Below are 13,478 nucleotides of genomic sequence, written 5' to 3' on the forward strand. Positions count from 1 at the left end.
GCAGATGAAGGGTCACATGACTTTCTATTGAACAGGAACAGAAATAAGTTCATTAACACATTTATTTATTTATCCTGGAATGAAACGTATGCGTACATCACACACAGACATTTTAATGCCTGCAATTCAGTAGAGGAGGAAGCACTCAGATCTTTTACTTTAGTAAAAGTACCAAAACAGCAATATAAAAATACTCCATCCTGACATTGTTACACAACAGTCTCATTATATATTAGTGTTAACAAATCTGAAAAACAAACATGCAATTTTTGAACTGTGACTATAAAACTGTATATAACAAACATGATTTGGTTGGTGAAATGATGAGGCTCCAGGAGTTTTTCTTTATTTTCCAAACAATCCCTGTAAAGGTTGAAATTTTATTAAAATATCAAAATCAAAACTTGAGGGACACTAGTGTAAATAGTCTTTTTCTTTTCTGTACTGTGTACAGCTGCAGGTATTTGTTTCCTGTGTATTTATTCTTTTTGAATGCTCATCCTTCCCTCATTCTTGCATGCTTTGCACCCTCTATATCCTGATTGCTGCTGTAACATCGTAAACTTCCCAGTAATGGGACTAATAAAGGATCATCTTATCGTATCTTATCTTATTTACAAATATAAGACCTACAAATTCTAGAGTAGTAAAAAAGGTGACAAGATACCAAGCTAAAATAAGGTGTGTGTGTGCATGAAATACATGGTTTTCAATATATGAAAACCACATCTTGTTTTGATAAACTATTTACTTTTTTTAAAAAATTTTATTTCATTTCGATTTTTTCAATCACACTGTCTAACAACTGGCAAAATGGGCCACAAGATAAAGCACACACACACACACACACACATGGAGGAGAGAGCTCAGAGGCCTGGAAGCAGAGGCAGAAGAGGATGAGGTCAAAGAGAGGCACAGAGGGATGCGAGAAAGGAAGAAGAGGGAGAACACACACCTTTGCCTTGCTTACAGCTGGAGAACTGGGGTGAATGATAAAACAATTTTAGTCTTCAACAAATATAATAACAGGACAGAGCATGATCAGGTTCACGGTATAATTTTCCACACACACAGTACAAATGACAACCGCATAAACTGTTCAACAGTAACATAACAGGACTAAGTTTACTGCTTTTACATTCAGTTTACTTGCACAGCAAGACATGCTCACACCACTTTGTCACTTTGAAATAACTGTCACAATACATTCAAAAAGATTTTAGCAACTCAAATATTCCCTGAGTAACAAACCATGATAAGTATTATCTAATAAACTAGCAGGATCTGTAAGTGCTTTCTAGTTTAGCCTGTCTGTGAGTTTGGCTGCTCACTTCTTCAGAGGGATGAATTCAGGATGGGAAGCTGTAGATGCCTGAACAGTGTTTGAAAAACACACATTTGGCTACAGCATTTAATACTATTTAATTTTCACAACATCTACGTAAAAAAATAAATCATTAAAAAAACTATTATTCTGAAAATAAGTATAATATCAAAATAAACAAACAGGTTTTAGATCAAATAAATTCATTTAAACAGCTTTAAATGAATTTGGGCACCCAGTTTCACTGGTCTCAGGGGTTTTGATAGCTCATAGAAATTATGATCTGTTGAAGGAAATAAAAAAAAAAAAATACTTTCACACATTTGTTTGTCGAAACAAACTAACATAGTTACAAATTGGCACGATAATGCTGTTTAGTAAACTAATTAAAGCAATGACCACTGATGTTACAACTATGATTGACACTTAAATTTTCCATTTTGTCATGAGTTGCTGGACCTTAACAATAACCTTGAAAATAATAATAACTTGAACATTCAACACTCACTGGATCACTACTTAAGCCTAGTGTCATGGTGAATTATTGATTAAAAATATCAGTAAAGCCATCCCACGTGTGTGGGTTGTTACTGCACCTGATAAGCAGATAGCTTCCAGCAGAGCAGCCTCTGTCACTAACGGTTAAATATTGACTGGTGTCATAAAGTGCTATCTATAAAGACTTACCAGACACAGTACATTCAGAACACAGTGCATTAAAAACAAACACACAAACAAAAAGGCAATACTCTGAGTGCATATTGTGTATTTGTCTGTGTGTGTGTCGAGGGGGTAAATACCGGATATGGAGGTTTAGGTCTGCTAGAGAAAATAGATATTCTGTTTATATAAAACAACTGAAAACTGTTCACTGAACAAAATGTCCATGCCATCCCTTTAACAGCAGGTGCTAAGGCAGTTAACATTTTCTGCATTCTTCACTGTACCTGAAAACAACAATAATTTCCCCCCTCAAATTAAGCAGCTAACACACACACGTGGGAGCCCAGGTTTCACTGACTGGTCATGCATTTGAACCTGTTCTTGAAATAGAAGACTTCGTTATGAACATTACGATCTTTAGTGGAAGATGAATAACGGAATTTGTTGTAGGACTTTTGTGAGTCTGTTTGACTCCAGGGTAGTTTGATCTTTGATGCATGGCTTACAATGATGTCACTACAGGAGCCAATGTGGAGGGAGCCCAGAGCGTCGATGAAGAACTCTGCAGTGTCAAAAGAAAGTTTAGTTCATACTTTGAGTTTGTTTTTTTTTTTTCATCTTTCCAATCTGAAGCAACTCAACAGTGTCATTATAGCTATACTGCAATGAGAAAACAGCTACTATGCTAACATATTTGATAGCAAAGACATACTCACCCAGATGTCCGTGCCTTGACAGGCGGGGATTGAAGCCCACCTGCAGCACCTTATCTGTCCTCCCCATGAAGAAATTGATGACAGCATCAGCTATCACACAGTTGGGAAATCCCTGGATGACGTGATGGTAGCCATTTCGGATATGTAAACAGTCACCTTCCTCTCCCCCTTCTTCCACTGAAATGGTGTGTCGATATGTTGCAGTGTAACCTGTCACCTCCCTCACTGCACCACCAACCTGAAATCATCAAGACCGTAAAAATGTGATGATGATTAATACTCTTACAAAACACAAGAAAATATACTGCTGCTTAAAGTTTCATCATGGAGTGAACATCCTCAGCCACAAAGACGTGGAGACCCAGAACTCAGCTGACACAAAAACAGGGAAGTTGCTAATCCTGAAACACAGCCATCATTTACAGCTCGTAAAGCAAGAAAATGGGTGCACATGTGGCAATATAAATATACAGTATTTATTGTCTTTATTTTTAAATTTTGTTCTTTATTTTTATTTTCCTTTTTTTTTATTATTCTTAGAGCACTGTAGCCTGATAAGCAGGAACGCCTACAAACAGTATATATTTTTATATACTTGACGTAGTTCATTTTTTTGGTTGTTTTATTTACCAATTTTATATGCAGTAACATCCAGCATTTTCAATTTTCAAGGTCAATTTCACATGGATGTTAGCTAAAAGGGTAACATCTCTGCTGTTTAGAGTCGAGTAGGAGATTCTAAACTAAATAATATATAGTGAGATATTTATAACGCACAGTATTTTACGGAATTTGGGCATGAATCTCACCAGATCCAGAGTGGTCTTCTCTAGAATGTCCACCATCTTCTCCAGCTTGGTGTTTGCAGTGAAGAGGAAATCATCATCTGCCCAGAGTACATACTTAGTGGTCACTTGAGACACTGCCAAGTTTCTTCCTGCAAACCAACCCTGCACAAATAAAAGGGGATCAACGTTCTTGAACTGCACTGTTTAATAACTGCAATAACTGATACCACTGAGACATGAACGTTTGTACCTTTCCAAATGGCATGATGTAATGTTCAATGTGAGGCCCGGTCACTGGCTGAGGGTGTTCACTATCATCTGCTATCACGATAGTAACGGTAGGATAATACTGCCGTATGCTGTCGATGAGATCTTTGAGCTTGTCATAGCGTAGAAAGGTCTTGGTGGCGATGGTAACAAGAGCGCTAATATTGTACTCTACACAGACACAAAAACACATATTAAAAAAATCATCTAATGAGTTGACCTTCTGTGTGATTCAAAACTCAAAATATAACTGTTAACGATACACCTGCTCACAAACCTTTTTGGGGTCCAGAGTAGTAAAGATTCGGGATGGTTCCATGTCCAATTTTAATGGTGAAAAATGCCTGGTGACCTTCAGTTGCAAACTGAACTGCAGAGCAAAACAACAGCTGCTGTAACTCTAGGTTTCAGATTTCAGGCAAGGAAACAGAGCTAAAGATATTTATATCACAACAGATAACCATAACATTCAGTGGTCCGCACCCTGACACCCCCCCCCCCCCCCCCAACCAGAGAGGAAGAGGAAGAGGAAGAGGGGGAGGGGGAGAGCGAGGGAGTGAGAGTGGACCCAGGGAACCATACAGCTCTGCACTGACATACTAGTACTAAAGAAAAGAAAGTATAAATAAAGTATAAATTCCTTGCATTTGTGCATGTGTTCCCTCTTCCTATTTCTTTATTTCTCTTCCCAGTTTGGTCTTTTACTTTCAACACCTTTCGTGGAGCTGCACTCATCTTGAGAACAACTGCTCTCTGTAATGTTTGAGGACATTATGGAAATGCTGCAAATAATCTGACATTCAGATACTGTCTTTGGTACAGAGATGGCCTACATCACCTATATAGTTAGATTATTTGTAGCCTTATCTTAATTGGTGAGATTCATGTGAATGGCTTGAGAGCAAGTTGGCAACCATGACTTGACCAAAATAATGTAGATGAAGTAGCTGAAGATGGTGAGTAAATAAGCACTGCATCTAAATACTCAAAATATTAACACCAAGATCACTTTTTAATTATATTTAAGTGCCATTGAGGAGTTTGAACTTAGCTAAACATCAAGCTTTCTGATACACTAGCTGGCCCATTCACTATATTTTGCATTTAAGGTTCCAATAGACTTTGCTGTGGTGTAATAAGATATGATTGAATAGTTTTTCCAGCCAAAGTGTTGGCTCCCAGCTGGATACATCATGAGCAACTGAAGGTCTATCTAAATGAAAAGGGTTAGTGTGCTTATGTGTCATTCAAAATCGTTGGTTCCTGTTTTCTCATGTTTTGAGAGTAGTGTTGTCACATCTATCCTTTCTTCACTTTGAGCCTTTTGCAACTGAGTATTCTTCACAAGTCCAGAAAGTTATTTTTTGTTTGTTATTAGTCATCAAATAGTAATTACGAGACTGTATCTGAATGGAGTATATTTCACAGATATAAATAATCCTGTAAAGGTGAATAATTACAGTCTATTATTTTATTACCTCTGCCAAGGAGGTAATGTCAAGAGTGGTTTAGTTGTCTGTTAGCAGGATTATACAAAAACTACTGGCCTGATTTTCATGAAACTAGGTGAAAGGGTGTAGTATGGGCCAAAAAAGAACTATTTTCTTCATGATATCTTTTGTTGACATTGCAAGAGGGGGCATTCGTGAGTACCACATTCACATTCATAAGTACCAGCAATCTCCTGGGGTAGCTGCAACAATATCGACTGTAAAGTTTATCACAGAATATTGGACCTTTGACCCTCTGACTACTTATTCATCCAAAAGAACACTGTTTATTACCACTGAGCATTAGGATGAAACTCTACAAGACTGAAAAGATAAAGACGACATTCTAGCTTGAGCATCAAGATAGGTATCCGCATGCCAACCTGTGTCCGCCGTCCTGGGATGGAACACTGTGTTTGTATAGGTGACAAACTGCAGCTGTCTGTTCAGAGCAGACAGAGAAGGACTGGACAGTATCATGTGGTGTTCTCCCTCTCCTTTTACAGAAACCCTGTCCACAGTAGCAGCAACATCAAAAGTCCCCAGTGTTGCTGTGAAATATACCTGTTAAACCATTTCAATGGTTTTGGGGGGAAAAAAAACAAACAAAAAAGTGTCAAACATTTGAACATAAAGAAATGAAACTATAATAAAAATCCCAAAAAGAAGAAATTACCACATGATTTGATCTTGTTTCCTCTTTAAGACCCAAACCTATACAAAGAAAGCAGTTAGCGCTGGGATTATCAACAGTGGTAGTGTTTGGACAGACTCGACGAGCCATTGCAGCAACAAAAGTAGGTAAAAATGTAAGGTTTGATGTACACGTTTCTTCGATATTGTATGTCTTATTAAACTTGCTGTTACCAGGAATGATGATTGTTTTGAGGGGTCGCACCTCCACACCCTGGGTGGGATACTGAAGAGGACTGCCGGCTTCAGCTACAATAAGTTGATCTGTAGGGCTGTAAGACCTATTACATACAGAATATATTAGAAAGGAAGTACCTGCATTTCTTTATCACTGCACAATAAGTATTTATCTCTTTGTTTATCTATTGCAGACTAATTCATGTTAGGAAGTAGCAACACAATGTAATAATATAAGAAAAATACACTGAGACATATTGAAATCAACATTAAGTAGTTCAAAAACTGAATTAATAAAACTTCTATACTTAAAACCACTTGTCTTCAAATTACTTCTGTGACATTTCCAAATGAAAACTGTTTAGAAGATCAATTAATAAAAAAGATCAATCAATCATATTCTCTTATGCTTTTCTCTGTTTTATATCAGTGTCAGTTTCTCTCTGTTCGCTGTAATTTATTAAGCTTTATTAGCACTTATACTGAGAAGCTTAGAGTGCAGTAGGTTTACACACACCCATGTGCATGTAATACACAGTCATGAGGTTTATTAATTTAATAATTTATTCTTATTTCTATATTTGCATGGCTAAATAATACAAGCAGCAGACAAGGAGTAATGCTGTTTGGCTGCATTGAGTCCCAACACAACAACACAACACACTAATTACACTAACTGACATCGCATATCTGGTCTTGAGAAAACCAGCTGTGTGAAGCTGATTTCGCTAGTACTACAACTGAAATATCAAGTGTTTCCTGTTAAGTTACTGAAGTGCATGCACTGCAGCACAGCACAAGCCAGTGCACAGCCAAGGTGCGAGTGCGATCCTCTTTAAATAAACTACTATGACAGTCTATGTGTGTGACAAGCTAAACTCTGATGTCACATTACAGCAAAACTCTTTTATGACAGCCCAGCTGACAGTTTCACGCAGGGGTGTGTTCACTGAATGTGTCGTGTTTTGATCATTACCTGCTCTGAAAGCTGCTATACTCCTGATCTCTGTCACGCTTAACACCCTCAGGGTCAGGATGGGAGTCTAAGAACGCCAGACCAACGTTGTGGGCCCACACACGTGGGAACAGCAGATTGGAGAACGGCAGGTGAAAGGTCTCCTTGTCAGCCAGACACACACATGTATTTTGAGCTAAACGGCTGTCAGGAAAGGAAAATTCTACTGAGTCAGCTGATAGGGATGAAAACAAGAATTCAGAGCATTTAGATAAAACAACAAATATGCAGAATAATAACACACCATGCCACTTCTTCCTTTATATGGTAGACAACGTCAGGGTAGTCACTGATGATGTCTTGAATTTTCTTATCGAGGAGCTTCTTCACTTGACTTCCCTGTCTTGGATGTATGTCAACTTCTGAGCTGGATCCAGGGCTCCAAGCATGAAGGAGGGCTAGCAGCAGTAGTCCACAGACCAAAATCAGTCCAAGCAACTTCTTGTAGGTGATATGCATCTAAAATTATAATGAAAAACTCAAAATGGTAAACACATTGACCTCACAAGAAAAGGAAAACAGAGCGACATGCGAAAGACATCCTGTGTTTCACATGGGAATAAATTAACCTTAGCTGAAGTTTAATCAGAAAAGATTATCTTCATTCCCTACTCTATTTACATTCTCTCTCTGTTCCCTTTCCACTTCCAACTGAATTAGAGGACTGAGGGTGTTCACTTTTTGATTAAATCATTCACATTTTTTTCTACGACTGCTGTAAACCAGTCGTCTCATTGCTGTCAGACAGTCCCTTCCTCTGCTGCTGTCAGCTGGCAGAACGATGCCACCAGCCTCCACACCATTCACCCCAGTTTTCATCACATCCAGCACCCATGGGTCCTTCCACTGAGCTCATGAGAAGTCCTGCTCCACATCTCAGCCATCCAGATCTTCAGCCACTGCTCTTCACTGCCCTAACCAGTATGAAGTGTCGCAATGGGGTTTAATCACCTCCTCTCATATTTCTTCAACTTTGCTGTGGTGTACTATGCTGAATAAATTGCCTCACCTACTCTTTAAACTTCTTTTTGAGTCTTTCCATACCCTTGTGACTGGCTGGCTTAAAATTCACCTGGAGCTGCACAGCAAGCCAATAAACTGAACCAAGTGTTCTATGTGTGGCAGTTAAACTTCCTCTTTTAGATGTAGGACTAAATGTAGGACTGCATCATGTTTTTAATGCACAAATCAATGTCGCTGGTGCTGTGCCATGCACACAATGCAAAGTTCTACTGTAAATAAATAACTTATTTACAAAAATGAAAAAAGTGTGAACTGAACTGCTTTGGAGTTCATGATTAATTTTGTTGTATACTTCCTGATCTAGACTGATAACCATGACACACAAAGGATGTGTGTACTAAGTTACCTCTGTGGTCAACAGTGCTCACACATATAACTCTAGAATGAGGTCCTTTCCATTTTGAAGATCCAGTAGCACTGCCATGAGACAGCATTATTATTATTACTGTTTTTTTGTTACTAAGATAGACAGAGAATATCTTTTAAAAAACCCTAAAATATATATACATTTCAATGAGAAACGTGAGTCAGTTTGATTGTTAACGGTGTGTTTTATACTACTATCCTACTGTTTACACATTTACACTTTTTATACAGTATACTGTTTGATGTACAACTGGTTTGTTTTCTGTGGATCTTTTTTCTTGTGAACTACACATACACTTCATGATACTCAGTGAACTGGTAAAACCAGAATTAATAATTTGCTCATCAAGTGCCACATAAGGACAATAAGGAAGTGAATAAACCTTGAGCCTGTAGGCTATAAAGCCTGCAGGTGGTCCATGCGCAGTAAAACAAAGGCACGTTTCTGCTGTGGCTGCATCCAAACTACAAAGTCCAATTTCAATCACTGTTTTGGTGTTACAACAACCTGCACTCATGACAGCGTTTGCATCTCATTTTAATAGTAGAGACATCTGTCCACATGCGCAAACCTGCACATGCACATCATCTCTCTGAGCAGATGCTTCAGAAGTCTTCCGTAGCAGAACCTGTTCTACGAGCCTTGCCTGAAACCCCGCACCTCTGCTCTGATGATCAGCTGTGTCACCTTGTTGTGTGACCATGCCAACAGCTGTCCTGAAGAAAATCATCCAAACTTCGGCCTCCCAAATTCAAAGAGATGAATCCTCCAACTTCAAATGAATCTGAAACCTCATCACATTTTCAATAAAAGTATTTTTAACTTCACAAAGGAAACACTGCAGACCTATTATGATGGAATGTGTAACCGCTGTTTAGTCATGCTTCATACAGAAAAATAAGGTAATAATTTGTTGACTTGCTTCCTTGTGTGTGATGTTTGGTATTAACTCTTGGTGCACAGATGATGCTTTCCTGTCTGCACACTTAGCTCCCAGGGAAAATAAGATCTAATTTCACCCAAAGATGTGGAATGTGTTAGAACAAAACTCAAATACAGACCAAATACAGTATAAACCCAAATCGCAGGCTTGTGATTTCCCATAAATATTACAAAATCACACATCTGAGCAATTCAGACATTTTACAGCACAACACATATTTTATTTCTCCTTGTATCCATGAGTTTAAATATATTTGTAGATCTGTATATTGTATGTCTATGATCACATCAGGAAAATCAAATGATATTTATCGATATGTCTAACTGCACCTTATCTGCTGTTATCTATCCACATCTCATGTATATATTACATACTCTTTTTCTATGGTACTTTGTTATTTTTGTATATGTTATTATACTTTGTGGGGAAATTACTTTCTACTTTTGCTTCTTTGTATTGCAACCTTGGCACAACAATTTCCTGTGGGATTAATAAAGTTCTTATCTTATCTTATTAGGTGAATTCAGTGTGTGTATATAGAAATATATATACTGTCAATAAAAGCTGATTCTTCTTATCTTAGAAGCTGGAGATGAAAAGGCTATTTTTGCTCTGGGCATCAGTCCATGTACAAGCACAAGACTATGTATCCAGGTTGATTGTTCTGTTACTGCACTAAACATCTTAAGAGCATGACTGGGCATGACTGATGACTTGAGTACTGCATTCACTGCAAGATGGGTTTTTGTTCTGTGCATTTCTTGTAACCACTGACTGGCTTAAAAAATATAGGCTTTGTCATTACACGTCTGACTATGTAGCTGTTGTTCTTTCTGCGTGTGTGTTTATCTTGCTTATTTGAAATATGAACATTTCCATTTCATGCTACGTCATACTTCTACCCCACTACGTTTAAGAGGTAAAATATTGTTGCTTTTACTCCACTACATTTACTTCACACTTAAAGTTACAAGTTACATGGTATGATCCACTACTTTGCTACCATCTTGTATACAAAGCGTCTAAAATTGGCTCCACATTAGCAAAGTACAGAATTAAAATGAAAATGTAATAATCTAACAGTGAAAGGTGCCATTTTGTATAATAGTGTTTTTACTAATAATAGTTTACATTTTTCTCTTTTTTAACTATAGTATTTCTACTTTTGCTTAAGTATAAGATCTGAATGCTTCTGCCATCATTGGTTGTGGCTGACCTTTCATGTTACGTTTATGCCAAAAAACCTTAGCCCTCTAATTAAACTCTTTCGAAAAAAAAACGAACAAACAACAAAAAAAAACTTTTCTATTTTAAAGCAATGACAAGTGGATTAGACACTTGACCGTTGAAGAAGCCCTTGCTTTCATCCAAAGTAGCGATATTAGCTAGCAACGTGCTGGTTTTAGTCCTCCAAACCCATGCGTTGTAAAAATAAGTAAATAAATAAATTATCCAGAAGCTCAAGGAAATAACGGTGAAAGCACTGCCTTATATGAGTACGATAAGCTGAAAATCCCCAACCTTTCTTAGACAAAAAGACAAGACAAAGAAAGACAGGATTATTTCTTACTGTTGGTGTTTCCGTGATTTAAATATTCTCCACGTCTGACTAAACTTCGTAAGGCTGCTGCGCCCTGGACAGGCGTGTTCTTGCGCATGTCGGTTCTGAGCTTGGTGGTTTGTCCATTACGTCGGTGCCGTCGGTCATGTAGTCTGCTTTGCTTGAAAAGCCACTGGATTCCCGGTGGTATGTTGACGGTAAATGACACGGCTTCATTGTTCATAAAAGTACAGACAGTTTTACGCGTTGAGACAAATATGTTAACCAGCTGCAGCTGCGCCTTGGATAGTAGATGTGGAAAATAAGAAACCAGTCATGTGCCACATTCATCGGAAGTGTGTCCGTGTGTAATCTGATGAAACCTTCAGCTGCATTCCCCCATCCAAAATATGTGTTTTGCATATCGTTGGTTTGAATCTCAGATCATATCTCTAACTTGAAAGCCAGCCACGGTCCATAACACGACATACGTCAGCGAGGCGGAAACCACTTTCAGCGGCGTGGTGTCATCCTGTCGCGCAACTGAACTTCACAAATAAGCAATATTTGTAAACTCATAACTTCTAGGATTTTTGTGAGTTAGAAGGAGTGTGTAACTTGCAGAACTGTAATTTAACTTTTTTTAATGGAGAAGAAAACAAATAATATACTTCTATCTCTATCTTTCTCTCTCTCTCCCTCTCTCTCTCACACACGCACGCACGGACACACACACACGCACACACACGATTCACGCGTTTAAAAGCCAGACTGAAACAGAAGGTCTTGAGCTTGCTCCTAAAAATATCAACTTCCTCTGCTCCCCTCAGGTCTCCTGGAAGGCAATTCCAAGGACGTGAGCCACAGTTTGAAGAGAGTCATGGGTTTTTGTTCTTACTTTGGGTACAAATAGTAGGCCACTACCAGAAGATTCTAGAGGGTTCATAAGATAAAAGGAAATCTAAAAAACAAGTACAACCAAGACCATTAAGAGCTTTATAAATCATTAAAGTAGAGTTTAAAACAGGCGTGTGCTGGCTTTCTGGTTTTAGTCAATACATGTACAGTCAAAACTGAGATCTGAGACAACATGAACTCCCAGGTTTCTCCAGTGCTTGTCGTTTCACCTTGATTTTCTCCCTCTGAGCTTCATTACCAATGATTAAGACATCAGTTTTGTCCTCATGGAGGTGTAGAAAAATCTCGGCCATCCAGAACCTGACATCTAAAATTACATTTAAAAAGGGTAATCAGGAGGCACACTCTTTCAAAGGGCTAATCGTTTTTACACATTATCCATTAAACTGAACCATGTTTATCTTGCATTCTTGTGTAATTATTGGACTAGAATCCTGTAGTGTTTTTATGTCCTTATTAGTGTTTACATGAGTTAAGGACACATTCTGTGTATGTCTCAACTTAAATCCCATACTGTCTTTTATTTAATTTATTGTATTGTTAGCGGCAAGGTAACATGAGCCATTTGAAACCTGTCTTTGTGTCATTCTACCGGTTTGCTGTTTTGTTTATTTTCACTCTGAAAGTCTCTTAACTGCCTTTGTGTTCCAGACTAATTGATGCTTTGTGTTTAGTGCTTGTTCACTCCAGCTGCTTAAACAGAGTACATGTTTCAAGTTCTGCAGTTTTATTTGCATGTTCACTCCCAACTGTGAAGGCAGATAAGACTGATATGCTTTGACAGTTTGGAGTGAACAGACAGATACTGGTTCTGTCCTGCCGTCCATTTTTGGACTGTTTTGGTGCTTCTCACCGTCTGCAGTTAACACAGTGAATAGGATTATCAGTATGTATAGTAAGATTACAGGTCACAACAACACAGTATTTTGAGTCCCAAGTTAGGGAAGGGCTGCAATGTATAACTGAGCACAGGCCACATTTTGTTGTACTTAATTCGTCATGTTAACACCTGTGCTGTTGTATCTGTTTTATACTGGAGTGTCTTTTCTTGGGTTATATTTGTGTAACAGCCACAGACACAAAACTAATTCCAAAAAAGATAATAACTCAGGGCAGCACGGTGGTGCAGTGTTTAGCACTGTTGCCTCATAGCAACAGGGTTCCAGGTTTGAATCCCGGTCTGGGCCCTTCTATGTGGAGTTTGCATGTTCTCCCTGTGCCTGCGTGGGTTTTCTCCGGGTACTCCGGCTTCCTCCCACAATACCAAAAACATGCACATTAGGTTAATTGGCTACTCTAAATTGCCCCTAGGTGTGAGTGTGAGAGTGTGTGGTTGTCTGTCTTTGTGTGTTGTCCCTGCAATTGACTTGCGACCAGTCCAGGGTGAACCCCGCCTCTCGCCCGTAGGGATAGGCTCCAGCTCCCCCGTGACACTGACGGATAAGCGGCATAGAAAGTGGATGGATGGATGGATAATAACTCAAAACTTATTACCAGCAAAATTTAGGCTACTTTATGTAGTAAAGGTAAAACTGGTTTGTTTATACAAAATGA

General features: G+C 38.5%; 1 protein-coding gene across 1 annotated transcript; it reads right to left on the minus strand.

Moving 5' to 3' along the window:
* Positions 1-352: 352 nt before the first annotated feature.
* Positions 353-11,487, minus strand: b4galnt1a (beta-1,4-N-acetyl-galactosaminyl transferase 1a). The gene is made up of 11 exons (XM_046396953.1): positions 11,037-11,487; positions 7,378-7,592; positions 7,095-7,277; positions 6,116-6,222; positions 5,925-5,962; positions 5,632-5,812; positions 4,036-4,128; positions 3,742-3,929; positions 3,513-3,653; positions 2,704-2,941; positions 353-2,549 (listed from the first exon to the last, which is right to left on the minus strand). Exons 2-11 carry the CDS (start codon positions 7,590-7,592, stop codon positions 2,338-2,340), a joined length of 1,596 nt encoding a protein of 531 aa, XP_046252909.1. The 5' UTR covers positions 11,037-11,487; the 3' UTR covers positions 353-2,337.
* Between the last annotated feature and the right edge of the window lie 1,991 nt (positions 11,488-13,478).

Source organism: Scatophagus argus, chromosome 8, assembly GCF_020382885.2.
Source record: "Scatophagus argus isolate fScaArg1 chromosome 8, fScaArg1.pri, whole genome shotgun sequence".
Taxonomy (NCBI): Eukaryota; Metazoa; Chordata; class Actinopteri; family Scatophagidae; genus Scatophagus; species Scatophagus argus.